Raw genomic sequence first — 25826 nt, forward strand, 5'->3', positions numbered from 1 at the left:
TTCCATTAGACCAGGTTGCTCCAAGCCCTGTCCAACCCGGCCTTCAACCTTTCTGTATTTGTTCTGTTTTCAGTTTATTTTGGCATTGGGTCTCCTGGTGGGCCTGAATCATTTTTCAGCCTGGGTTATTTATTGTCTCAGCTTTTTGGCTCGTTTTCTGGAAAGGTAGAATGACCTCCGAACTTGTTCGGGACTGCTGATGGTGCTGCACGTTCAGTTATAGGATATAATGCTTTAAGGTTACAGTTCAGGAGACTAAATCACAACACACAGAGAGCATATTTGGGGGGAGAACAGCAGTTCTCTGGCTGCTTCTTTTCAGCAGTTCCAGTGGAAACCTTTAAAGGGACTTTCAGATGTTTAACGCTGGCCGAGGCAACTTTAATTCTTAAACCGCGTAATCGAAAATAAAGCACCCTGCCAAATCAGTAAAAGGATTCATCCCATTGTCTCTTCTAAATTTAGGGAGACAGAACATCTGGCATGGGAATGCACAGAAGTGTCTGTTAATCTCAGTTGTGAGCCTTCCTTCTGGTCTGCCTCTCTCTGAACCTCACTTCTGTGTTTCCTCATTTAGTTCAGGTTTCTCTTGATTAATCTTGCTTTTGAACAGTAATTTTCCTTAAACTTTTTTTTTTTTTTGTTTGTAAATCTGTTACCTCTACCTGGTTTTCCATTGCCTTTTCCTCCTGCCCTGTTGCCTTGTATTTCATGTTGTCTCTCTCCTGTACAGACTTGCTGGGTACCTTGGTTCTCATCTACCCTTCTGCTTGTCTGCTGACTCCTTTGTTCAGTCCTGCTTTCTTCCCTTTTCTCTCCTGCCTATCCCTTTCCCTCCACTCCAGATTCTTCCGTTTGCAGTGCTGGAACACATCAGAAATTATGCTTTCCCCTCTCCCTTGCCCTTTTAGTTACTGAAATATGCACATAAGAATTCAAATGGGCTTCTAAAAATAGGCAAAGGATAAAACTGTTTGTTTCAGCTTTTCAGTCTTTGCTTTATTAGAACTTCTGGGAGGAAAGCCCCAGAAAGTCTAGAACTAATTCAGCTGCAAGGAAAAAAAAAAAAAAAAAAGGGCAAAATAAAACCCAGAAAGAAATACAGCCATGACCTATTTGATTAAAAAAAAAAACCAGAAAAAACAAAAGCCCCTAATCTCATGTGTGCTCTGTCTATGGACAGTGTCAGTGCAGTTCTAAGTGGCATTTTATATCCTGGGTCTTTCTGTCTGTGTGAGGAGGTTTACTGGATATTTCCCATTTCTGGTGGTTCATATGAAAGCCAACAGAACTTGGTGGGAATTTAGAAAGAGTGGGACCCTGTAAATTGTAAAAGATGTGGGGGATGAGAATTTCTGCCCAGGCAGGTACTTGTGAAGTCCTGGCATTTCCCATTGTCCCACAGACTCTTCTTCCCTGGCTTTATCTTTCAAGATTTTATCTTTTGCTTTATCTTTCCAGACTGTTTAGGCAGTTCTCAAATGGATTTGAAAGTAAATGGATTTGAAATTTTGTTATGGTTTTGTACACAATATTGTAAATGTGAAGCTTTTAAATGCTGTGCAAATTTGGATCTGTAGATGTTTGTGATATGCTTTATAAAAGATCAGCAGCCCTGGGATGCTCCAGTATTAATGTAGTTTTATCTCAGGATTGCAGATTCCTGAAATTGTGTGTCCCAAATTCTCTTGAACTAATTATTACAATGCAGAAAGCTGCTAAAATTAAACTTCCTCATTAGATACTGTGTTTCATAATAACTTTTCAGAAAAGCTGAATTTTCCTCATGAAAGAATAAAGTTTATGGGTTTATTTCCTTCCCCTAAAGTACTAATAGAGCAGGCAGGTGCATTTCCTGGCTGCTTCTAAAAAGCATTTGGGGTGAGTTAAAGGCTTCATAAAAATCCTCTGAGACAGGGAGCTATTAGATGTGATTAGGCAAAAGGCTGATAATCAGAAAGCTTCTAGTGCCAGGCAGTTGAGGGCCATTGTATTTACACTGGCCCAGTTGTGGGGAATTGTATTAAGCAAATATTTGTTTTCCTTGTTATGAGTGGGAAACGAGTGTCTTTGCCTCGTGTCACCTCTCTGCACATCTCCCTACCCCGTGTCTTCCTCTCTTCCCTTAAAACCTCTTGCACCTTCCTGCTGCTTGTCTTACAGGTAAAGGTCCTGGCAAACCAAGCACGGTTCCCTCGGCCTTGTCTTGGTGGAATCCGAGCTTATCCTCTGAAATTATTTGTATTCCTTCGGAAACAGTGGCCTGAAAGCCTCGTTGGGGGTTTAAATTACATTTAAATGGATTCACCCTTTAAGCTCGTGATGGGAAGATTTCTCCCAACAGCAGAAAATCACAGACTTCCTCCAAATATAATTTAGTCTTTTTTATTTTCTCTCCCCCCGCCCCCCATCCTGCAAATATTTGTGTGTGGTTTGTCATGAATTTTCTGGCACCTCGATACTGGCAACGTCTCTGTGCCAGTGCCATTCCCTCCTTTCTCACTGGAAGCTTTCTGGTCATGATCCTTCTGCCTTTTAATCAGGGGACACATTCCACAGCTTGTGGTGACATGAACAGTAGGATTTGATATTTGTTGGGGTTTCAGCTCACCCGTCCAAGGGGGAGAGGACAGAACTTGATTGAATGGGGAGAACCATCTTCTTACTGCAACTCTGCTCTCCTGAGGGGTTTCAGGACCCATCATAGAATCATAGAATGGCCTGGGTTGAAGGAACCTTAAAGCTCATCCAGTCCCACTCCCTGCTACGGGCAGGGACACCTTCCACCAGCCCAGGTGGCTCCAAACCCTGTCCAACCTGGCCTTGGACACTTCCAGGGATCCAGGGACAGCCACAGCTTCTCTGGGCAACCTGTGCCAGGGCCTCTCCATGCTCACAGGGAAGAATTTCTTCTCAATATCCCATCTAACCCTGCCCCTGTCAGTGGGAACCCATTCCCCCTTGTCCTGGCACTCCAGGCCCCTGTAAATAGTCTCTCTTCATCTTCATTGTCATCCCCTTCAGGCACTGAAAGGCCACAATTCGGTCACCCCAAAGCTTCTCCTCTCCAGGCTGAACAATCCCAGTTCTCTCAGCCTTTCATACTAAGACCGACTTCAGAACCCCTTTTCACTTTGGGATTTATTCTGTGCCGCATTTCATTTGCTTGTTTGCCCTAACAGTGGTCCATGCTTTCTGTGGCAGGAGCAGAACAGATCAGGGGGCTGATCCCTGTCCTCACCATCAGGGAATAATTCTTTTCAGATCTAAAAAAATAACATCCTAAATTATATTCTTACCCGTGGAATTGTTTGTACCATCCTGATTTGCCTCTCACAGAGAAGTCAGGTGTCCAGCTTTCTTCAAGGTATGGCAAAATCAGTCAACACGGTGCAAAGTCAGTGTGACCAGAGGAGTGCCTGGCCATCCACTGGGAGAGCAATTTTGGGAGAACACCATTCTCACTCATTCCAACAGTGTCCTTCCCAAGAGAAGCATCAGGATGCACCGAGATTCTCCTCAGGAGGTCCAGGTTTGCTGCAGTAGAAGAGAGTGGAAGTGAGCAGAGCTGTGAGATGACCCAGCTGAGGATGGTAAAATATATGGGCACCTTCAGGCCAAACTGATGAACTGAAGAGAAGCAGCTTGGAAGCATTTGAGCTAAACTGTGTGGCAGATAGAAATTCCCAGTCATTAATAATGTTTAAAAAAAAAGGGAGACTATTTATGATGGATTGAGAAAGCAAAACTTAATGTTGAGAATTAACAGTAGAATGGATGTCCAAAGATTCCCTAGAGATGTGTAAAGTCATTTAGTCCCCCATTTTTCTTGAGTAAGGAAAGCAGCAGACAGATCCTCCAGCACTTAACACAAGCTTTAGGGTAGAAACCATATGGGAACTATGGTCACAGGAGGAGGGGATGGCAGCAAAACCACTTCTTGGCTGCATCTTCCACTCCCCTTCTACTGCATCTGCTGTTTAAGAAGGAATGTGGTTGATAATTCCCTCAACATTAAGAGGGGAGACTGTTATAATTTGGTTTTAACCTGTGTATAGGAAGGTCACATGAGAGAGGTGGATCAGAACTGGCCAGTGGGGCTCCTGTTCAGATTCCCTGCTCCTCCTGTTTGTGCATTCCTTGGTGCTGTTGGAGACACCCGTGGTGTGCCTGCAGCTCCACTGTGGCGTGCAGTTGTGTGTGTTCAACATCCAAAAAAGCTTCAGAGGTGCCCACGGGGGTGGATGGCCAGAGGCATGGAAGAGATGACTAAGTATCCTGGGATTCCTCAGCCTGGAAGAGGCAGCTGCGTTGTATTAGCAGCCTCTGGAAGTATAAACCTCTCTTCCAGCGCAGGCTGTTTGGAGTGATTCAGAAAATGAAAAAAAAAAAAAAGGAAAAAAAAAAAAGAGAGAGAGGTCTGAATAAAGGTGATGCTGAAACTTCCTAACTAGTCTGGCCTGAGTGGGGGAAAAATCCCCTAAAAATCGCCCCGAGGGGGTTCTTGTCAAAGTTGAATACAATTCCTGTGACTTTCTGATGTGCACAGCTCTACCCTGTATTTCTATAACTTTTGCATCCTCCTGGTAACAAACTCCTTTAAAAAGAGAAGAAAATACGTTAATTTTTTTGCCTCTGGTGGAAGTTTCCAGTGGCCAGCTGAATCCTTCCTCAATAATTAATGCCTGAGAGCATTTTCCTCTGGTACTTATTTCAGTGGAAGTAGCTCTGCTGCCCGTCACCGTGAAGCTGCATTTTGGTGCTGTGAGTTTGCATTGCCACTGTCTGGTGTGGCATTACCTGGTGTGGACGTGGGTTTGGAGAAAGGGGAAGCACTGCAAGGAGTTGCTCAGTGCTGGGACCTCGTTTGGGGAGCCCCACGAGTTGCTGTGTTCCACCTCTGTGTGCCATGAGGGTCCTCCACTGTAAGCATTGGGGAGCTGCAGCCCAGAAGCCACAAACATCAGGCAGATCTTAATTCAATTTATTTGTGTGTTTATTCCGTCTGAGTCAAAACACGGAGCCGTAAGCCAACCTCTTACTTGCTTGCCTTGAAAAGCTTTTAATGCTATTTCAGCAACTAGTGTAATATTTAAAGAAAATAAATCCTCTTGACTTTATTATTCAGCTCAGTGCTGTGTACAGTAGGTGCATGAGTTATTTGCTAAATGTTTTATGATGGCGATTATGTAAGTAATGAGCTTTTACGTTTTGGCACCAGAGAGTAACAGAACTGTGTGTAGGACTTTGTAACTTGATGTAGGAAGGAAGCTTAATTTGCAAATTAATCCAGCTTCATCTTCCTGCTGTGCTGTGTCATTACAGAGGACTTAGAAGAGCTTCCTTCCTACATCAAGTTACGGAGTAACTTTTGCAAATTAATTTGCAAATTAATCCGGGGGAAATGTGACAATGAGCTTTTTTTTTTTTTTTTTTTTTTTTAGCCATACTTTTCCAAGCCTCTTAGCTCCAAGATGAGATCTTAAATCTATACAGAGGTCTCTGAATAAAATCAGATTTTCTCCAAGTTCTCTTCAGCTTCTGTCGACTTCAGTGCCAGCCACAGAAACTGGTGGGCTTTGTGAGAATAACACAGTGAAAATGTTGTTGTAGTATGGAAACGGTGTTTGCAGTCATGCTAGTGAGAGTTACGTGATGCCATGTCATATATATATTCTACATCATTACCTCTAAATGCTTACAAAGCAAAATCTGGAGTGTTCCATGTGCATTATGTTTTTTATTTGGACTTTACTGACCTATTTCTTGGGACTCTTTCTAAATGAATCTAACCTTCAAGCATGTCCAAAATCTCTTGGAAAATTCTGGGTATTCCTTGCTGGAAGGAGTTACTCTGTCCCACAGAGGTGTTTTTATCTCTGCTCCCTCCCAGGCAAAACTGGAAGAAATTTCCCAGCTAAAATATGGGCATTTTGAACCATTAGAAGACTGGATTCTTTTCCCCGGGCAGGTTGTGCTGTAACCACAGGAAGGGTTTGGATCGTGAAAAGAATCACTTATTGTCTTCTTCTTTAGTTGTGCTTGCTTATAAATGTCATATCCTGTTCTTCCCAGGGTGGGAGCTTAGCAGAGGTTCATATTTTGAAGGAAGATGTCATTAATTTGGAGTCACAACTGTAGCTCCAGTAAACGGCGGGGAGCGGCATTTCCGTGGTGTGCCGTGAGCAGCTTTTTGGTTAAGAGGCAGCTTCTCAGTCATCCAAATAAGCAGCCTGAAAAGTCATTTTCCCCCATTAATGCCATTACAAAATAATGGGAATGTGTGCATTAAAGCCACTTTCAGATCGGAGGCTGAGCGCACAGGCCTGAGAGACCAGCGTGGAGCTCCTGGGCTGCGGATAATACAGCGTGCAGGGTAAGAGGAAACTCTGGAATTGGGGAAGGAGGATGGAGAAGTTGGCTAAATTTAAAACTGGAATTGTTATATTAGAAGTAACAAAAAAACATTACTGCTTTGGATCAGAGTTTTTATTTTTTGGTAAAACATGAGACCTGAAACAGCAGAAATCCTGTGGAGCATCTCCCCTGTTTCCTCATCCCTGCCCTTCCTTCAGGAGACAGGAGGGGGTGGTTCTCAGCCCTCGTGCCAGCTTCGTCCCCCATCCTAGAAATGGTGCAGTTCCTTTTCTCTGTTGGTTCAGAAGCTGACTTGGACATATGTGGTGCTGCAGGAGGTTCATGGAAACGTTTCTTGTGCAAATTGATGGAGGTTTTAGTTTAATCCTGAGGGAAATATTGAGGATGAGGAGGAGTGGCCCTAAGCTAAAACACAACAAGTTCCACCTCAACTTTAGGAGGGTGGCAGAGCACTGGAACAGCTGCCCAGAGAGGGCATGGAGTCTCCGTCTCCAGGGACATTCCAAACCCACCTGGACACATTCCTGTGTCACCTGCTCTGGGTTGACCCTGCCTTGGCCGGGGGGATGCGCTGGATGATGTCCAGACATGCCTTCCAACCCCGACTATTCTGTGTTTCTGTGAATTCTTAGTAATCTTGTCAGGAGCAGCTGGTAGACAGGTATCCAAGCATAATTCTTATAAAGTTCATTAAAAAAATCGCTTGTTCTGCCTTTTTATCCCCCAGCATCTTTCTTTTCCACTCAGTCATCTACGTTTCTAAACATTCCTTTCCTTTGCATGCCACAAACTTCAGATAAAGGAGCTTTGGGCTGAAGTCAGCCAGGACTGCAGTGATTTGGAACAGTTATTTAAGCCCTCATGGACATTTCAGGCACACAGAGGTGAGCGCTGCGTTGGATCCCAAGTGGATCATTCCAACAACGAGAAGCATATCCCAACAAATAACTGGTTTTAGTCAGCGTTTCAGTGCAGATAACAGGCAGGGCTGCATTTAACCGTTATGCTGCCTTTTTTTAAAAAAAAAAACAAAAAAAACAACTCCCAAGCTGTTTGATAAGGAAGCTGGACTTAAAAACTAAGCCTTTCTCATAACCTCTGCTCCCTCCTACGCAAAGGCAGAAGCAGGAACAGGCTGCATCTTGAATCGGTCAGCGCGGTGGCAGAGGGCCAGTGGCTTGGTGACTCTGCCGAGGGGGGTGGCCTGAAAAGCCTGTCCTTTGTCACCACGCAGCTGGAGAGCTCGGGGCAGCAGCTTCTGCCTCCAGGGAGCGGTAGGAAAGGTCTCTTTGCAAGCCTGCTGAGGAGGAAGGGTTTGCCATCCAAGGAGGCTTCGTTGTGTGAAGGTTATGATAATGTGCCAGCCTGAATAATTCATCTCCTGCTCCGCCAGCTGTGACAATAAACTGTCCCTGCAGGTACTTACCCGAGCTGCCCGTTCTGATGGGACTCTCTTAACTTGATATCCAGGCTAAAAATGTCTTTGCTGCCGTTCAAACCACAGCGTTTCCTTTTTAACTTTTAAACTAGTGGTGGGCACTTGCCACTTACAGACACCCTGGCACTGGCAGCGTCTGAGTGACGCATTTTCATTCGCTGGCAGCGTCGGATGCTGCGAGTAGAATCTCCAGCAAAGCAGCCTGAGGAAATCACAAAACCTTTTTTGGGGGGAATAGGGTCAGTGGTCGGGTTATGGAGGGCACAGCTGTGAGGTAAGTGGATTGTCATGGAAGTATGGACAAAAAAATAAAATGAAGAAGGTGGAGGGAAACCTTCCTAGCCCGAGGCTGAATTGAGTTCTGTGGAGGTTGCAGGGGAACTTGTGCACCAGTTCACTCATCTGCTGGAAAATGAGCAACACCTCCGAGACCGTTGTAAGTTTGTCAGATTTTCTTAATTCTGGATGTCTCACTGAATTTTCCAGAAGGTGTTTTCCGGCAAGGAGGAACAGGCAGGGTGTTTTACTTCTCTCTGCGAAGAGAAGTAAAGGTGGGGACTGGGAGTTGGGCAGGACTAATTTTGTTTCCAGAAGAGGAAGCTCAGGTTCTGAAAACTGCAGGGTGGCTGGGCAGTGGCAAAGTCACAAAGCTCAAGCCAGGCTTGAATACTATCCCCACCAAAGCTAAAGCTGTCGGATGGTTAGAAGAATAAGAAGTTTCCAGTAAAAGAAATTAAGACTGAAAAGAGCAATCTTTCCCTGAAAGAGAAAACTGCATCCTCATATTTTGCTGGTTTAATAGCACTTTCATTCCTTAGAAGTTTTCCCATAGAGTTTTGGGGTTTTTTTCCATACTCCTCTGGTGACTGGTCATCTCTAGTTGTCTCTAGATTTACGAGCCACCTTAGTTGTACCTTAATAAGTGATTTTAAACCTATTAGGCAGTGACTTTGTGCACTAAAGCACAGGCTGTATCCAGCTGTTTGTTGTCTTCTTTGGAGCTGCTGGTTGTCAGGGTGCAGCATCGCCTGTGCCACTCAGCAAGACTGGGTGGGGAAACAGAAGAAGAGTTTTCCTTCTCCCTGGGAGTCTTTCAGACCAGGATCTCAATTCCATTACCCAAGTTTGCCCACACATCCCTGTGGTCATGCAAGAGCTGGATACAAGCATCCCAGCTGAGCTCTGACATCATGTGGTGGCTTGATGGGGAGATGAGTATCCACGGGCTTTCAGAAGCACTGGGTTAGGAACAGTGAAACTTTGCAAAACAAGTATCATTCTCAAGGCATCTCACATTGTAGCTTCTGCTTTTCCCTGCAGTTCTCAACGTGGTTTCTCCCTGGCCCCAGCAGTTGTGACCTAGAGTGGCAAGCACATGGGACTTGGTGGGACGTCACAGGTGACCTTTCTGCTTCGGTTACCAGACTGAGCTGGGTCCTGTACTGGCCCATCGTGTCTCATCCCCATCTCTGCCTGCTCAAAAGTGCTGTTGCAAGCCCAGTCCTTGCAGGAGCCTCTGACAGCTGCCACAAGCTGGTGGTGAGTGATCCAGGTGCTACGTGGCTCCTGCAGCGCCTCTCTGCAGAGAAAAGTGTCTTCAGGTTGACAGAGAGTAGGTTTAGAGTGGATATTGGGATGAAAGTCTTCCCTGTGAGGGTGGGGAGGCCCTGGCACAGGTTGCCCAGAGAAGCTGTGGGTCCCCAATCCCTGGAAGTGTCCAAGGCCAGGTTGGAAGGGGCTTGGAGCAACCTGGGCTAGTGGGAGGTGTCCCTGCCCATGGCAGGGGGTTGGAACAAGGTAATGCTTAAGATCCCTTCCAGCCTAAACCGTTCTGTGAGTCCATGATACTGCAATCCCCTCCTGGACCTTGCTGGCAAAAGACTGAATGTCCAGGATTCAACCTTGATCACCCCAGTGGGTTCTTGGCCGTCGGAGCAGCTGGGTTTATTTTTGCCTCCCTGGCCTTGGTGATGGTAGGCTGGGCTCAGTCCTGGCTGCCTGGATGGCCTGGTGCCCGTGCTCCCAGCCTGCCAGCTCAAGCCTTGGCTCTCCTCTCTCTTGCTGGCCCTAATGGGATCTCTGGGTCCTCTCCTTCCCACAACACGAGTGAGGCAGCGAGGTGACATTAAAGTACTGGAACGGCAGATAAAAGGCCCTGGCTGTATTTATGGAGTGTTGCAGATAAGTAATCCACTCTGCTGTCAGTGTCTAGAGAAACAGCAAATGAAGTATGCATGCCCCTTGCTTTGATGTGATGAAATCTCCAGAGGACACTTACTTCAGTGGCACTCGCAGTGCAGCTGGAGCTGAGTTTTTCAGTGGAAAATACAAGATTTTCGTGTCTTTATGCAGTGCTTTAAAAATATTGCTATGGCTGATTCTTATACGCCGGGCAATTCCGTGGTCTGAAAACTAGAGGGTTGTATTTTTTTTTTTTTTTCCAAAATGTTATTAAAATCATCTCAACCGTTTTTGTTGGAAGCAGAAAAATTAATAGTTGTTTTGTGGTTTCGTCCACAGCATTAAAACAACAGTCTGGTTTTCATTTGAAGCAATAAAAGTATGGAAATTCGAAATGAAGGTTCTCTTCATGTCCTTAGATCAACTTGTTGGCCTTGCTGAAACGCATAATGGATGGAGCAGGGGAAAACCTCAATCTTACAACTCTTAACCTTGTTTCTGCGTGTAGCTCAGCTTTCTCATTGCTGGATTTCAGACTTGATGCCACTTTCTTGCCTGTCTTCTCAAGCTGTAAAACCTCCCTTGTAAAAACTGAATTTCTAGCTGTTTAGGACCCAGTGAACCACGGGCGTTGTTTTTTTAAAAACCCAAACCGTAACGAAGCGAATCGGTGCATCAGTGGTTGAATGAACACACTTTTAAATTTTGAGATATCAACCTGACTGTTTGGGATGGGTGGGTATGAGTCATTTCTGGGTTATGGTGTGGACAGAAGGAGAGCAGAGGTACCAGCCCCGAGGAAACAGCCCATCCCTGTGTGAGTGGGGCAGCCCTGGGGTGGGACCTGGAGTTGGTGGAGGATCCCCATCCCCAGGGATGCCCCAAGTAGCTCAGACATGGCCCCAGTGACCTCCTGCTACCCTCCTGTTCCCACCCTGCAGCTTCCCTTCCAACTCTGGTTTTCCCCCAGGACAGGGCAGGGCAGAGTCTGGAGGAACCTTTTTTCACAGAAACTTTCTTCACAGAAAGGGTGATTAGACATTGACGGGGGCTGCCCAGGGAGGTGGTGGAGTCCCCGTCCCTGGAGGTGTCCAAGGAAGGACTGGATGTGCCACTCCGTGCTCTGGGCTGGGGGACAAGGAGGGGGATCAGTCACAGGTTGGACTTGATGATCTCGGGGGTCTTTTCCAACCTGTTTAATTCTGTGATTCTGTGAATTCTTCAGTGTTTCTGGGGTTCACATCTCTCTAGGGAGGGGCCTGTCACTGTCTCCAGAGTTCCTGCAGGCGCTGGGCACTGTAACAGGCTGCCCTCAGCCTGTGTGTTATTCCATCTCCTCGAGGCTTTTTGAAAAGTCACTCCTTCCTGAAGCTGTTCCTTCCCTGGCTGCTGTGAACAAGCCACCCTGGCTGTTTACAGCCCTCTGTCACTTGTGTCTGCCTGCCCTCCCTGCTGTCCCCTCTCCCGGGGATGAGGTTGCCCAGCTGGGCTCGTTGCCTTCCTTCATCCTCCTTTCCCCAGCACCCCCCGGCCAAGCTCTGTGTGTAGGTGTGTAGTTACAGCTGACAAAATCATGGCTTAGCTCTGATTCCTGCTCTGCTGCTCGGCATCCATCCCCAATGACCCCTCACGCCTTACAGCTTGTGAAGGCGGGTCCGTAAAGACATGGGAAGTCTTGAACCAACCAGCTGGCTGCCTTGGCTTTGGCAACTCTGAACATTGGTTGTGAAGGCTGTGCCTTCTGAAGGGCTCTCTGTGGTAAACCTGAAGCAAATTTCAACCTGCTGGTCCCTTCCCCTGCAGCTCAGCTCCATCCCAGATGCATTCCTGCTTTGCTGGGGGGGGAGAATTTGCCTTGCAGGCCTGGGAAGGTCTTGTTTATTTTTCTTTCCCCAAGGGGAAATCAGTTGCCAGAGTAACCTGGACAAAGAGTAGTGGTTTAGATGGGATGTCAGGGCTTCGTATTTGTTTGCTTGTTTATAGGACTTCAATATCCTTTGGAAGCACAGCAAGAATGTGCAACACATGGTGATTGTTTATCAGACTGTAGGAAGGGGAACTGGTTGGTGGCGGACACCTCAGAACCCAGCTGTGCAGAGCCCTTACCTGCAAGAGGACAGGGGGGTTTCTGGGTGAGATTTGTGCCACCCTGTGTGCTTAATGTGTTTAGCAGCAGCTCTTTTCCCTGTCTGGGCTCTTGTGCTTTGCCAGGAGGAACCGGGACGGGCACCGCTGAAATCGCCAACGCCGCTGTTCCGACTTGGAAAAGGGCCCTGAGGTGGTTCCCGGGGGCTGGCACCGTGTGCCTGCACTGTTAAATCCATGGCTTCAGCTGGAGCTTAGCACAAGCCAGGGAATATTTCCAGTGGGGCGGGATGTGCGAGGTCCTCTGGCATCCTTTCCTCCAGGGCAGTCCTCCAGTCCGCCCCACAGCCCTGCTTCCCTTTCCCTCCTGGTCCTACAGGCTTTGCCAGGTTGTGGAATCTCCTGGTCCTGGGGGCTGCAAAAGCTGGAGAGAAGCTGTGGAAGAGCAGACGGATGGAGGAGGAAGGAGATGGCAGCCTGCAGGAGACTCAGGGAGCTGGGGGAGTCCTGCCAGTGCCGGGGTCAACTCAAAACATTTGGACAGCACGGAAAAGCGGGATGAAATCCAGGGCCCTGCTGCAACCTGGGGTGGTCTCCGTGCCAGGCTGCTCTGGAGGTTGGGCATAGAGCCCTAGGCACCCAGGAGCCCTGGATCTCAGGGGAGCAGCCTGCTGGGGGAAGGCAGAGCGACCTTGGAGTAAATCTTCCTCAGAATGATCCAGTGCCAGGGCTCAGATGAGAGGCAACTGAAACCCTTGACACCTTCTCAGAGGGAGTGTTGGACTGGAGAGGGAAAGGGGAGCTCCTTCCAACCCCATTGTGCTCAGCTAGTCCTGTCCTCTGGCTTCCTCCAACTCCACCACCACCCCTCCTGCCAGATGCCTCATTTCTCCTCCTTTTCTCTCCCCAGCTTTCACAGTTTGATCCATGTTTCCTTCTGCCCTCTCCCCCACGTTTCTCCATTTCCCAGCATATTTGTGGGGAAAATATGTGGGGAATATGGATGGGAAAATACACGGGGAAAATCCTCAAAATTCGGGAGGGTTTTTTCTTGGAGGCATTTCAGGGTTGGTTTCTGATGGGATTTGAGGTGGAATCTGACTTGTGATCCTCTGGTGTGCTGGGGATTAGGTCAGGCTGGTGTGGGTGTGGAGGTTGTGGTGGTTTGGGGGAGATGAGCCAGGAGCCTCAGTCAGGGGACTGGGGGGCTCAGGAGGGGCTGTGTCACAGCACCACACACGGAGTGGGATTTGTAGCCCTGCTTCCTCGAGCCTTGCCCTGGCACAGCAGTTCCTTGGCAGCGTGTGAGGAAGCCATCCTGGTTGCCAGGTCTGAGGAGCATCAGGGTCAGTCACACCATTGTCCTGCTTTTTTTTGAGGCAAAAAGCAGATCTCACTCTAAGTGGGAGATAGAGGAGTTGATCACAGGGAGGAATGGATTCATATTTGCTCTGTAAACTGCTTTAAAATACCTTCAGCTGGAGGAACTGAACTTCACTACAAACCCTTTGTGTGCTGAAACACAGAGTTTTCTTCGTTCAAGTTGTGACACACAAGTTGTGGGGCGATTTCCCCCAGACGTTCAAGAGTCTCTGGGTTCATTTTGGCGATATGTGAAGTCATTTAGCATTTTGTCGAGCCAAGCAGCCATTTACTTGGTGTGCTTGAGGCAACCTAACCACCTTATTCCTATTTATCCACCATTTTGAGTAAAGATTTAGGAAAAAGTCACCGGTCATTGAAGTTTCCAGTCAGAGGCAATTCACAGAGAGCTGGGAGATGAACCACCACCAACTGGGGGGAGGGTTGTGTGTGAAGGACATACTCTACATAATGCACCATTAAAACTTCATGAAGAGGTGTCCCAGAAAAAAAATATTACAAAGCACTAGGCTTAATATTAAATTCTTAGTTTCAGCAGTCTGGCCATTTTCAGGAAGGAATAATCAGCTTAACTGCAGCATTCACATATTTAATGTTCTGAGAGGAGAGAAAATCTGTCTGATTTTTTTTTTCTTTCTCCCTTTTTTTTTTTTTTTTCCCCCCCAGTAATTAATGAAAGTCAAAAGCAGCAACTGGAATCTGTGAGCTACTCCTCCCGCTACGCTCTGGGACTTTTTTATGAAGCTGGTACACGGATTGATGTCCCCTGGGCTGCTCAGTACATCACTGATAATCCCTGCATACGCTTCATCTCCATCGATAATAAGAAACGCAATATAGGTCAGTGCTCCCATTATTTCCCTTTAACACAGCGACAATAGAGGGTGTAGATCATGAAAAATGCTGTTTAATTGAGTGTTGCTATTCTGAACAGAGCAAGTATTTAACTCCAAGCCGCAGCGGATAGCATTTAATGTCACATTTGGCCTGTAATAAAACACACAATGAAAGCGGGAAGGTCCTCAAAAAATCACCACCCAGCACATGGTTTACGTTACTGCGTTTATGAAACCAGTGTCGGGGGATTTGAGACATCAAAATGTTGCTATTCCAAGAAAGGGCCGGAGTTCCTTTTGTTTAAACGTTGATTCACGCACATGCCAATTTGTCTCCCATCATCTCACTCTACAACTCCTGTTCTTTCCACTGAGCACTCTTGGAAGTAGTAATGAGTTATATAATTGAGGCTGTTCAGCCCAATTCAGAGTTAGCCAGTGTGCTTTTATAATCATGGAGAATCCTTGAAATGACTGCTTGGTAAGGCTTGGAGAATATCCCACAAGGCAGACACTTCTCATCTATTTCTGGAAGACGGCAGTCGAGTAAGTATATGTTTTATTTATTAAATGTATTGCATATACGAAGAGTGTGTTGGCATAGAATAGCTCGAGAGAAACCACCAGCATTTGAGTTTAATCAAGCTCGTTAGGAGCTGCAAGCACTGCCCGATTCTGGTCCTCGCTCGCGTTGCGACCGTGACCAGGGTGAGCCACGACCGTGTTGTGGGGGTAAAAAACTGCCCACCTTTGTGGTGATCCACAGAACCCTGTGACTCACTGTCACAGAATAAGGATTTTCTTACCCAGCTGCTGCCTAATGTGCCTAATTATTAAGTATTCCCAAGTTCACTTGGTACATGCAGTTCAATGGAACAGGCTGTCGGGAGGGAGTGTTGTGGTGTGACAGTGGTGTTGGGAGTCAGGACCCCTGTGGCATCATAGAATATGCTGAGTTGGAAGGGATCCATCAGGATCATCGAATCCAACTCCTGGCCCTGCTCAGGACACTGCAACAATCCCACCCTGTCACTAAGAGTGTTGTCCAAACGCTCCTGGAGCTCTGGCAGCCTTGGGGCTGTGCCCACTGCCCTGGGGAGCCTGGGCAGTGCCCAAGAACCTCTTTCTGAGATCCAACTTAACTCTACCCTGGCACAACTTCGGGCCATTCCCTCGTGTCCCCATGGAGCAGAGCTCAGTGCCTGCCCCTCCTCTGCCCCTCAAGCAGAGGATGTAACCACAGTGAGGTCTCCCCTCAGTCTCCCCCAGTTGGCTGCATGGTGACACAGCCTGGTTGCTGATGGAGAACTGTGGCTGACCTCTGTTTCCCCCCCGATTTCTGCGGGTGAAATCGGCGATGGGGCCGTTTCTCCGATGCTGCCGGTACCGGTGTCATCGGGAGCGTGGTGACCCTCTGACAAGGAGGGCTGTTTCCATCAGCTGAGGGTCTCAGCTGCTGCCTGTAGAAATCCCATCCCCACCCGCAGAGGGAACGCTCTGGAACGTTACGTAAGGAAGAGCCTACAAGAAGTGTATGTTGAATTCCCCGTGCATGAATATTAAATATTTGTGTGATTGGCTGCCTTAAACACCCCATCAATATTTATAACTGGTCGGGGGGACAGTGGGAATTCTCCAGTATAAATTATTTCTGTAATACCGCAGTCTTTGCATCTCTTTGCATTCTGGAGGACTAAAGATAGATGACACATAAAAATGGAAGTGGTTCCCTTTCACTCCAGGGCTGTATCATTTAAAGGGAAGATTCCTCTTACAGGTTTTTAGGGTTTCGGTGTAATCCTTGAGTATCCTTTTTTATTTTAAAATATAGATTCCTTTATCTTCTCAGTACTGAAAGTAGAATTTTTCCTCCAAAATGTGCCGTGTCAGATAGAGTAGATTTTATTCCAGGGAGAATATGGGACCTTACAAACCTCGGGATCTTCTGAGGATAACTGGGAGAGCTCACGAGCCCTTCTGCCAAATAGCAGCGTGGCATTTTGGAAGTGAACCTCCATTTCTCTTGCTTATTTTCTGGGTGTAGCAAACTTAATCACTGCTCTTTATTTTTTTTTTTTTTTCAGTTTTATGAGTCCTACATGTTGACTTCTCTTTTGGCAGCGTGCTGATCCCTCCCAGGGTGCAGGGATACAGTTCCAGCCTGTCTGGAGGTGTCCAGCTTCTCTGCTGCCCGCCATGCTGACCCAGCAGCATTTCCTTTGCAGCCTAATTTTCAGGGTTATTTTTTTTTTTTTTGGTGTGGCAAATGGCCTTTCCCTTCCCCTCATGCTACTACTCACGGTATGATTGCAAAAAATCCTGAGGGGCAGGAAACAACCACCTCTTGTTTTTTATCAGTGTCTGTTATGACTCCAGGTTTTGGGCAGGAACATGAGAAAAATACTTGACACCATTCACTCCAAGAAGGCAGAAAACATTCCTGTGGGAGATGTGTGCCTGTCACATCCATACACAGTTCTCTTCTGGAGACCAGGTTGTAACCCTTGGATCGATCCCTGAGCGCTCCAGCAGTAGGAGTATGATCTCCCTTTGAAGCTGGCTCCAGTTTTGAGCAGGAGGTTGGACTAGAGACCTCCAGAGGTTCCTCCCTCCCTCCCTAAGTCCTGTGACTCTGAGGCAGACAATGTTCTGGTGAGTATTTACTGAACACGCTAATAAATGAACTGGGAAGTGAGTCCAAGCAAACCCCGTTGGCGAAGACAGGAAATTCTTCAAGCTCTGTCCACATTTGCTGTCCAGCAAGTTTTAATGTCAGCACAGCTGAACCAGGAAGAATTTTCCACCCTCTCTGTGGAAGTTTTGTGGATGCATCTGTGGAGCCTGCAAACTGATCAGCAGGTCGTGGCTGCTTGCTTTCTCTGCCTCTGTGAAAGTAGCTCTCGTTCTCCCGAGGGTCGGTGGATCTGTGGGCTCTGCAGAGCCTGTGAGCCACAGGCCACTTCCAGGGCATGCAGATTCCAGCCTGTGCTGCCTCATGCTTCTCCACAAAAGTGCTTCAGTCCTAGACCAGCACAACCACTTCTAAGGTCAAGGTTGATGAGGCTCTCTGAACGCCCTGTCCTTGACGCCTCGGTGGGCGCTGTGTCCCTTGCGGCCTAGGATTTCTTGCTTCAAAGCCTTTCAAGCTGAGCAACTGCAAAACATGCTCCACAGGGGCCCTTGGACACGATTATCTCTCCTAGAATATTATTGTTTGGGAAAATCCAGTTGGTTTCTGCTTTCTTGGGGATAGTAGGAGCTGTGGCTGCTTCTCCCTGTCTTTGCCAAGTCTCCCCTTGCAGTGTCGAAGGGCAGGGTTCCTTCTGCCATTGATGCAGTCCCAAGAGTGCTCTGTCCCCTTCCTGGTGCCTTGAAATCCATGTTACCCTCCAGTTCCTCTCTCTCTCCACGGTTACTTTTCAGCCTGTCCCAGAACATGACGAGGCACCATCCTGACCATTTGCCAAACGGATCCTCTGACTTTCAGGCTCTGATGGTGTTCTCTTCTCTGAGGAAACTTCAGGCCTCCGTGGATCCCAGGGATTGCAGCTCATCTCTAAAATCCCATTTGAGTTTAAGGACTCTGAGCCCTGACCTTGGCATAGATTCATCAGAGAAAAGTAGCTTTTGCATTTTGCAAGGAAGAAGATTTTGGTGGGCAGGTGATCCACCGTGAGCTTTCTCCAAGAACATATGATTTGGTTTATTGTTTTCATCATCATTTTATATGCTTTATTTTATTGTGATTTCCCTGAGACTGTTGGTAAGGAGGACGTGGCCGCCACAGGAGCTGACTTCACATTCTTAATACCATCTGAGAACTTCTCAGGGCAGAAGGAGGTCCCTGTGGGAAGACTCGGGCTGTTCATTTTGTCACTGTCCTGGAGTACAGAGTGCCTGGAGGAATTCACCCCTGGGTCTCTGTATCCCACCTGTGACAGTGACAGCTATGCTTCCAGCCTGAGCAGCTTCACCCAGGACACCACAATTCCACACTAAAGGTGTTACTCAAAGCTAAGAGCCACCTTCCTGACACCAGATGTCCTGGAGCTGCAGCCACTGTGCTGGGCAAGTGAGCTCTGTTCTCTGTGTGCTTTTCCAGGGATCTTTTATTAGCCCCATCCTTTTTCTGGAAGATAAGACTCCTAACAGGCTTAATCCTCTATAAATTCTCACTGTCAGCAGTCTGTCCTTCTCTTTTTTAACACAGCCCGTGTGATTTCTCCAGCTGGGAATTAATGACGAGTGTTGAGACAGTCCCAAAACAGTCCCAAAATGTTAAGAAGCTGATGGCTGCTGCCTTCTGCTCACAATCCAAAAACCTTTCCCCTCATTCCCAGGTTCTAGGTCAAGTTCCAGTTTCCACAGGAAGTTCAACATGGGGAGACTTTGCTGCTTAATTCACGGCTGCAACTGGCCAAAGTGCAGTGTATGGTGAGCCCTAATCACTTCCATGCTCTTTGTCCTTGACACCCCTTCCAGGTAGCTGATGTGTCCTCTCCCTGTGACAGCTTGTACTTCATGCTGCTCAGTGATGGAGGTTCTCCTCCTCTGTTTTCATGGATTTACACCAATTCTAGGCAGGTTCCAGCTGGAGGGAGCAGCACAAGGGTCTCTGGGCTGTCCCTGCTCCCGGCAGAGCAAATGTCACAGCTACAGCAGATGTCCAGGAGAGTTGGGGCAGTCCCCAAGGATGGAACCCCCCCCCCAACGCTCAGGGCTCCACAGGACCATCCCCAAGAGTCACCCCCTGTGCCCCAGGGGATCATCCAAACCCTCCTGGAGCTCTGGCAGCCTTGGGGCTGTGCCCACTGCCCTGGGGAGCCTGTTCAGTGCCCAACCACCCTCTGGGGGAAGAACCTTTCCCTGAGATCAAACCTGACCCTGCCCTGACACAGCTCCAGCCATTCCCTGGGTGCTGTCCCTGGTCCCCCCAGAGCAGAGCTCAGTCCTGCCCTCTCTGCCCCTCCCAAGGAAGTTGGAACTGCAGTGAGGTCTCCCCTCAGCCTCCTCTTCTCCTGCTGAACACACCAAGTGCCCTCAGCGTCCTCACATGGCTTCAAATCGAGGCCCTTCCCCATCTTCACTGCCCTCCTTTGGACACTCTCTGATGGCTTCAGATCTTTCTGATATTGTGTCCCCCCCAAACTGCCCCAATATTGAGGAGAGGCCGCCCCAGGGCAGAGCAGAGCGGGACAATCCCTCCCTGGCCTGGCCGGCGATGTGGGGCCCGATGTCCCCCAGGACAGGGTTTGCCATCCTGGCATTGCCATGGCCAGCTTGCATCCTTGCCACAAATAAAGGAAATGAAGATCTCACCAGAAGACCTGCCAGAAGCCCTGTGTTTCCCAGCAGGCTGTTGCAGCCTGATCTAAAGCACTTGGGAGGAAAATGACGGGTTTTAGTCCCCCGACAGTCGTTCGCCCACAGGGCATCAGGACTGAGATCCCCCCATTGCTTTCAGGGAAAAATCTATTTTGGATTCCTGTTTTAGCCAGTATTTTTTGCAGAAGAAAGGAAAGGGCTTGAGGCTAAAGTTGATCCTCGCAGGCTGCATATTTCAGTACTGGGAGGCTGTGACTCAGTGGCCTCTGGAAGCTCTCCAAGCTATCAGTAGCTCAGAGGAATTAAAAACTCAACGAACTGCCTGTTCTCCAGAAACTTGTTTTGTACATGCTGTGGAAGAGATGAGAGATCTGAGAGAAGGTGGCCCTTGGCTGCGATCATTGGTGGAATCACTGGTGGAATCACTGGCTGTAACAAGACACAGCAAGCAATGAATATTTATTTTATTAAAATGCTCTTTTAATGAGCCTTTTTGCCAAGTTGACGTGGAAGTATTTGCCAAAATACCACGTACCCTGTAATAAATCCCAAGGTACCTAACAGGCTTCCCCACGTGGTCTTCTGTCCCTCACATTGTCTGTGAAGAGACATCACCACAATCCCTGTTTTCTCCCCCAAAAGGGGAAGGAAAGACTGAGTAGCCTTTCTGATGTATTTTCCAGACAGCTGGAAAAGCTGATGCCCACAGAGATATGGCCTGTGAAATCAGGAAACATCTTCCCAACCTTTTTGCCTGGTTTTCCCAGTTCTCAAGAGCAAGGGTTGGCTGAGCTGCACCCCCCAAAAGAGACTCGGTGAGGGGGTTCTTCCAGCTGAAGTTAAAGCCGTGGGTTTCGTGCTTGCTGTGGGTGCCAGACTTGGCACTGCTGCACCTCAGTAGTGTGTGCTGAAGTGATCAGCCCCAGGACAGAAAACTTACCAGAGGAAGACATTTTGGTTGCCTTTGGAAAGCTGGAATTTGTTGTCTTCCCAAAGGGGGTCTCCAGCTTGAGGAGCTGGAATCTCTTCACTGACACAGCAGAGATAAAGACTTCTCTCGAGCTTGGTACCTCACAGCCAGAACTGGTCAGAAAGTGTTCAGCTGCCTCTTCCTTTGTGGGTTCCTTGCTCATAAAACACTCGTTAGCTGAAACTAAAATATTTTTCTAGGAATGTGCTAATTCAAACAAGGGTTTAACCAGAGAAGGCTTTCTGCTTCCAAGAGAGGGAATTTCTGGTTAATGGAGTGAGTGGGAAGCGCTTAATTCAAACACCAGCTCAGTCTCAGCTGAAATACAGCAAAGACCTGGATATGTCCCAGGCCAGGCTGGATGGAGCTCTGAGCAACCTGGTCTCATTGAAGATGTCCCTGCCCATGGCAGGGGATTGGAACTGGATCATCTTTAAGGTCCCTTCCAACCCAAACCATTGTGTGATTCAAGTCTTCTGTATTTCTGTATTGCAGAGATTGTCCCCCTTGACTTCTTTGTGTTCCTTGTGAACAACTTGTGTTGTTATTCCTTGTGGGTTTTTTCCAGCTGGAAGAACAGGGTGGTACCACAGGTATTTTCATTCTTACTGACTCCTGGGCTGGAGGCACAGTGGTCAGCATGTGGGGAAGGCAAGTATTAAGGAGTAATCCTTCAAAAGCATCTCTCTTCTTTATTATTTCAGAGTCTCCCGAAGTTGGGCCTTCCCTTGTTGTCCACACGACTGTGACATTTGGAAGTGAGTACCTGGACTCAGACCTTGCAGAGGTGCAGCAGATAATTCTCAGTCACCTGGAGAGGATTGTCCCATCCCTGCCTAAACCAAGCAGCATCAAGTGTCACAGATGGAGATACTCTCAGGTACTCTGCCATGGGATCAGTCTGTGGTTTTCATCCTCAGGGAGCAAGAGGAAAGGGGGGATGGTTGCCCAGTATCCATAGTGCATTCCTCCACGTAGCCATGAGCAGTATCCAAGGCTGGCCAACAACAGCCAGCTCATTCCTAGCCATGTTTTTACACACTGGCTCAGTGGTGAGTTCTGCAGCTCTCCTTGTAAGGAGGGGACAGGAGCAGTGTGCAGGAAGGAAGTAAATCCCGTGTACTTCAGTGGGATTTTCACTGGCATTTAAAAACATGACTCAATCCGTTCTCTCCACATCCAAAAAATATGGGATATTATTAGCAAAATTCCCACCCTACCACAGAGTAGCACAAGTCCTTGAGTTCAGAGGGACTAACTGTTATTATTTGGTTTGGCCCGGTTCGGTTTAACAGCATGTTACGTGAAAAATATTTTAAAGTAAACTACCTAAGGGTAATAATAGCAAAATGTGTATATTTTACAGGCTTCTTTTAAAAATCCAAGGAAATTGTTGGCAATTTCCTAAAGTATTGGAGTGTATCTGCATGTTTACCCAAAGCCTCTCGAGTTAAATTACATTGGTGAAATTGAACGTGGAAGTTGCAGCAAAATATTTACTTTTAAAGCAGTACCCTAAAAATTTCTCCTTTTTATGAAGTCTGGAAAGGTTGCTGCAGATGACTGTTGTGCAGTCTGCTCAGAGCCCTTGATCTGCATCCAATTTGGGAACCCAGTCTCGTTAGCACAGAGTTTATTTCTCTGGGAGTTAGGTTTTGGTAGATTGGAAAAGCCACCTCAGCACAGGTATATTTATATTTATATTTATATAAATCATATCAAAATCATGGTATGTTTTGTATGTTCCTCTTACTGGTTCAGGGTTGGGTTTTTTTTGCCAAAAAGGTGTTGTTTTCTGGTTGTGACCTCTGGTCTTTTCTTCTGCCTTCCCTGTTACCTTCCTGCTTCAAACTGCTTGTGAGCACCAGAGCTGCAGGTGATAGGGAGGAGAAGAGTTGGATCTGTCTCCAGCAGGCAGACACTTGGCTGGCCAGCTCTGGAAAGGGTTCCCAAAACCGAGTAAGAAGTATTTCTAAGCAGAGTTAATGCACCCTAAAGTATGGACACATGGGATTGATTGCAGGATCACGGAATCACGGAATGGTTTGTGTTGGAAAGGACTTTAAAGGTCATCTCGTTCCAGCTCCCTGCCGTGGGCAGGAACACTTCTTCCACCAGACATGGTAGCTCCAAGCCCCAACTCCAGCAGCTGCTGGTGCTTTTTTGGCTGTGCCACAGGAGGGATTATCACCAGCCTGTAATTCGGGAGATGAATGTCAATATGTCTTAGGTTGCAAAGAAGTCAGTGTAGGTCAGACGTGTTATCTCCATAAAGAGATCTCTAATGCCACCCTATGAAATAATCACTGCCTAAATTAAATATCTGGGGCAGAGCTCCCTCTTTCTCTTAAAGCTATCTTTAATTTCAGTTATAATAAGCTGTTGCCACAGAGGCAGAGGGAGCTGATAAGATGGGTGCATCTTTCCCCTGACTCTTTTAGATGGGATTTATCCTACTTGTTAATTAAATCCGGCTGTAACATCCTTCACATGGCCAAACACAATCCTGGGATTAAAATGCAGACATTACAATTATCCGTGGCAGATGAGGGATTAGGACTCCCAAAATTCTACTGACACTGCTTAGCAGCACAGCTGCAGTTCTGGATCCCCTGCTTTAATTATGGGGAGGCCCCATTAGCATTCAGAGCCACCAGCTTCCCAACCAATCCACCACGTGTCTTTGAGAGAGTCCCTTTCTATGGAATCAGAGAACCATTATGGTTGGAAAACACCTCCAAAATCATCAAGTCCAACCTCTGACCGAATCCCAGCAAGGGTAATCTGGAATTTATGTTGGATGCCACCAGAAGAACGTGAAGGAGGAGCAGGATCATTCCCTTCCCCCTTCTAGAGGGAGGGTCTTTCATAACATTGCTCACAAAATCTTGCCGTGCAGGTGAAAAGGTGCAGGCTGAGGTGTGGAAATTCTGATCCTGTGGTCAGGATCACAAACCAGGAGTTGTTTGGTACAGCCAGCATCAAACAAGCACCGAGCGGCCAACAAGGAAGGACACTCAAAAAAACCTTTTTCTGTTCTTCATTCTTTATACTCAGCTCGATCTGTAGGAGAAAAAATTAGGAATAAATTAAATACTGACTTAAAATTAGTCTGAGAGGGAGGATCACTGGCTGGATTTTCCATACCTGGATAGGCTCTTCTGTTGAGTAATGGATAAGGGGTTGCAACTGGCTCTTTCAGATAATTGCCTCCTTTAAAGAGCTGCAGTGACACAAAATGCAGCCAGTTCCATAAATGTGGCTGTTTTGCAGCTGATCCACCCTTGGCAGTGGCAGATAATGGCTCAGTAGTGGCCAGTTGAGTGGACATTTGAATCAGTGGGAAAATGCCCTGGATTTAGCAAGATTCCTTGGACGTAAGGGCTTGTTCAGTGAAGCTGACAGTCCCACAGTGGGGTACAGCAATGTTTTACTGCACAGGAATCCAACACATGTCTTTGGACCAGAGGCAGAAAATCAGGAAATGAGGAGAACAAAATTGTCCTCTCTGTCCCATGCTTTAGGACCCCGTGGTTTGATCTCTGTTGCTGGTTTACTGATGTGCTGCTTCTGCCCTTTTGTTTTCTCTCCCTCTCTCTGTCTTCACCTTTCTAGATGGTTTTCTCTCTTTTTCAGCAGTTCATCCTTACAGATCTTGTCTTGCCATTCCTTTTCTCGCACTACTTCTTCCCACCTCCCTCCTGCATCTTGTGGCATCCCTGGGTGGAACTGGGTGATCTTCAAGGCCCCTTCCAACCCCAGCTTTTCCATGATTCTGTGATTCTATGATCTTCTTCCCTGTTTTATCCTTTCTGCCCGTGCCTGCCTTGCCCTCACAATAATTCACCTTCTGCCACCTCGTCTTCATGCTGAGATTCCCCAGTGGTGCTCTGGGATGCACTGATCCAGCACCACATGGACAGGTAGGTTTGTGTGTCACAGCCAGTAGAGATGATCTTTTAAGGTCCCTCCCCACCCAAACCACTCTGGGATTCTTACCAAGGCTTTCCTAAGGAAAACAGACCTTTCCAGTGGGAATTCAGGTAGATGAGATACTCCCTCTTCCAACTCCCTGCGTGCTTTTCTTTTCCAGGTTACAAAGGCCGTGCCCAATTGTCCAGGGCAAATGATTCTTCATACTCAGCCTCTTCTGATTTGTGGGGGCGATGGATTTACCCGCTCCAACTTCGATGGCTGCATAGAGTCTGCAGTGAGCCTTGCAGAGGCTGTGAAGTCTCATTTGTAGCAATTTCCAAGTCGAGCTGCTGAATTTCATCTAGATTTATGATGAATTTTCCAGTGATGGATGGAATTCGAGTTTAGTGTCAACATCACTGGCCTTTGTCTCGCAAAAGTAAATAAAGAGAGATGGATCGGTGCGCTGTAATAATTATTGGGATAGAATTAAATTGGATTTTCCAGAATCTGTGCGGTGAGTGGTTCCTTTGATTGAAGTGAAGCTTTTTCTGGCTCTAGTCAGAGGCATGGAGCTCCAGCAGCCTTTCCAGGTCTCCTGATACTTTTACAGTAAAAAAATTATGTCAAGGAGAGGAGCCTGACTTGAAACAGCACAAAAATCCAGGCTCAGAGTTGCCTCATCACCACCATAAAAACTCAAATAAACAGCCAGTCCAAAAATGAGGTGAGTTTTAGACAGCTTGATACTTTATTTTGGCAGAACAGGTGCAGAAATAGCAGGGCAGGTCCAGGGAAGGGTATAAATGGGCATGTGAGTGAATGAACAAGGAATTTGATTTGAAATGCTAAAAAAAAAAAAAGATGAACGGCAAGTATAACTGTGTTGAAAATACTACCTGTCAGGGTTTCAAGTATTTCTAAGCTACTAAACTGTGTTTCTGTGAAGTCAGTTTTGATTAACCAAGAAACCATTTATTTATTCTAAATCTGATTTTAACTCGCCCTTCCTCTTCAATCACATGTCACAAGTTTAGTGCCTCTATTTAGTGCCTCTCTACCACAGCACTAAAAATAACCAGATCTACCAGGCAGAATTTTAACCATTAAACGAGTCCAATTCAGCCACTTCTTTTTTTTTCTTTATACCCCTGCATTTGACCAAAATTACTTTTGGATTTTTTTTTCTTTTTTTAAATCATGAGATTCTTGATTCTGAGGTTTTTGACCACGAATCGTGGCGAGTCTCAAACTGCTCCCGTCCTTCCTCATAGCACAGAATCCCAGAATCTTTTAGAAGACCTCCAAGACTGTG

General features: G+C 47.1%; 1 protein-coding gene across 7 annotated transcripts in view; it reads left to right on the forward strand.

Annotated features, from left to right (window-relative positions):
• RNLS (renalase, FAD dependent amine oxidase) overlaps positions 1-25826 on the forward strand; it is a 69101-nt gene that overhangs the window by 34899 nt on the left and 8376 nt on the right. For 5 of the 7 annotated variants that reach the window (XM_050340795.1, XM_050340793.1, XM_050340798.1 and 2 more), the window contains exons 5-6: positions 14132-14305; positions 21301-21476. In XM_050340795.1, the coding sequence (XP_050196752.1) occupies positions 14132-14305; positions 21301-21476 (350 nt within the window). Of the gene's footprint in view, positions 1-14131; positions 14306-21300; positions 21477-24689; positions 25021-25826 lie in introns of those variants that run through there. The other 2 variants (XM_050340794.1, XM_050340799.1) reach the window with 2 other exon arrangements.

Source organism: Myiozetetes cayanensis, unplaced genomic scaffold (assembly GCF_022539395.1).
Source record: "Myiozetetes cayanensis isolate MyiCay16 unplaced genomic scaffold, myiCay2020 scf10, whole genome shotgun sequence".
Classification (NCBI taxonomy): Eukaryota; Metazoa; Chordata; class Aves; order Passeriformes; family Tyrannidae; genus Myiozetetes; species Myiozetetes cayanensis.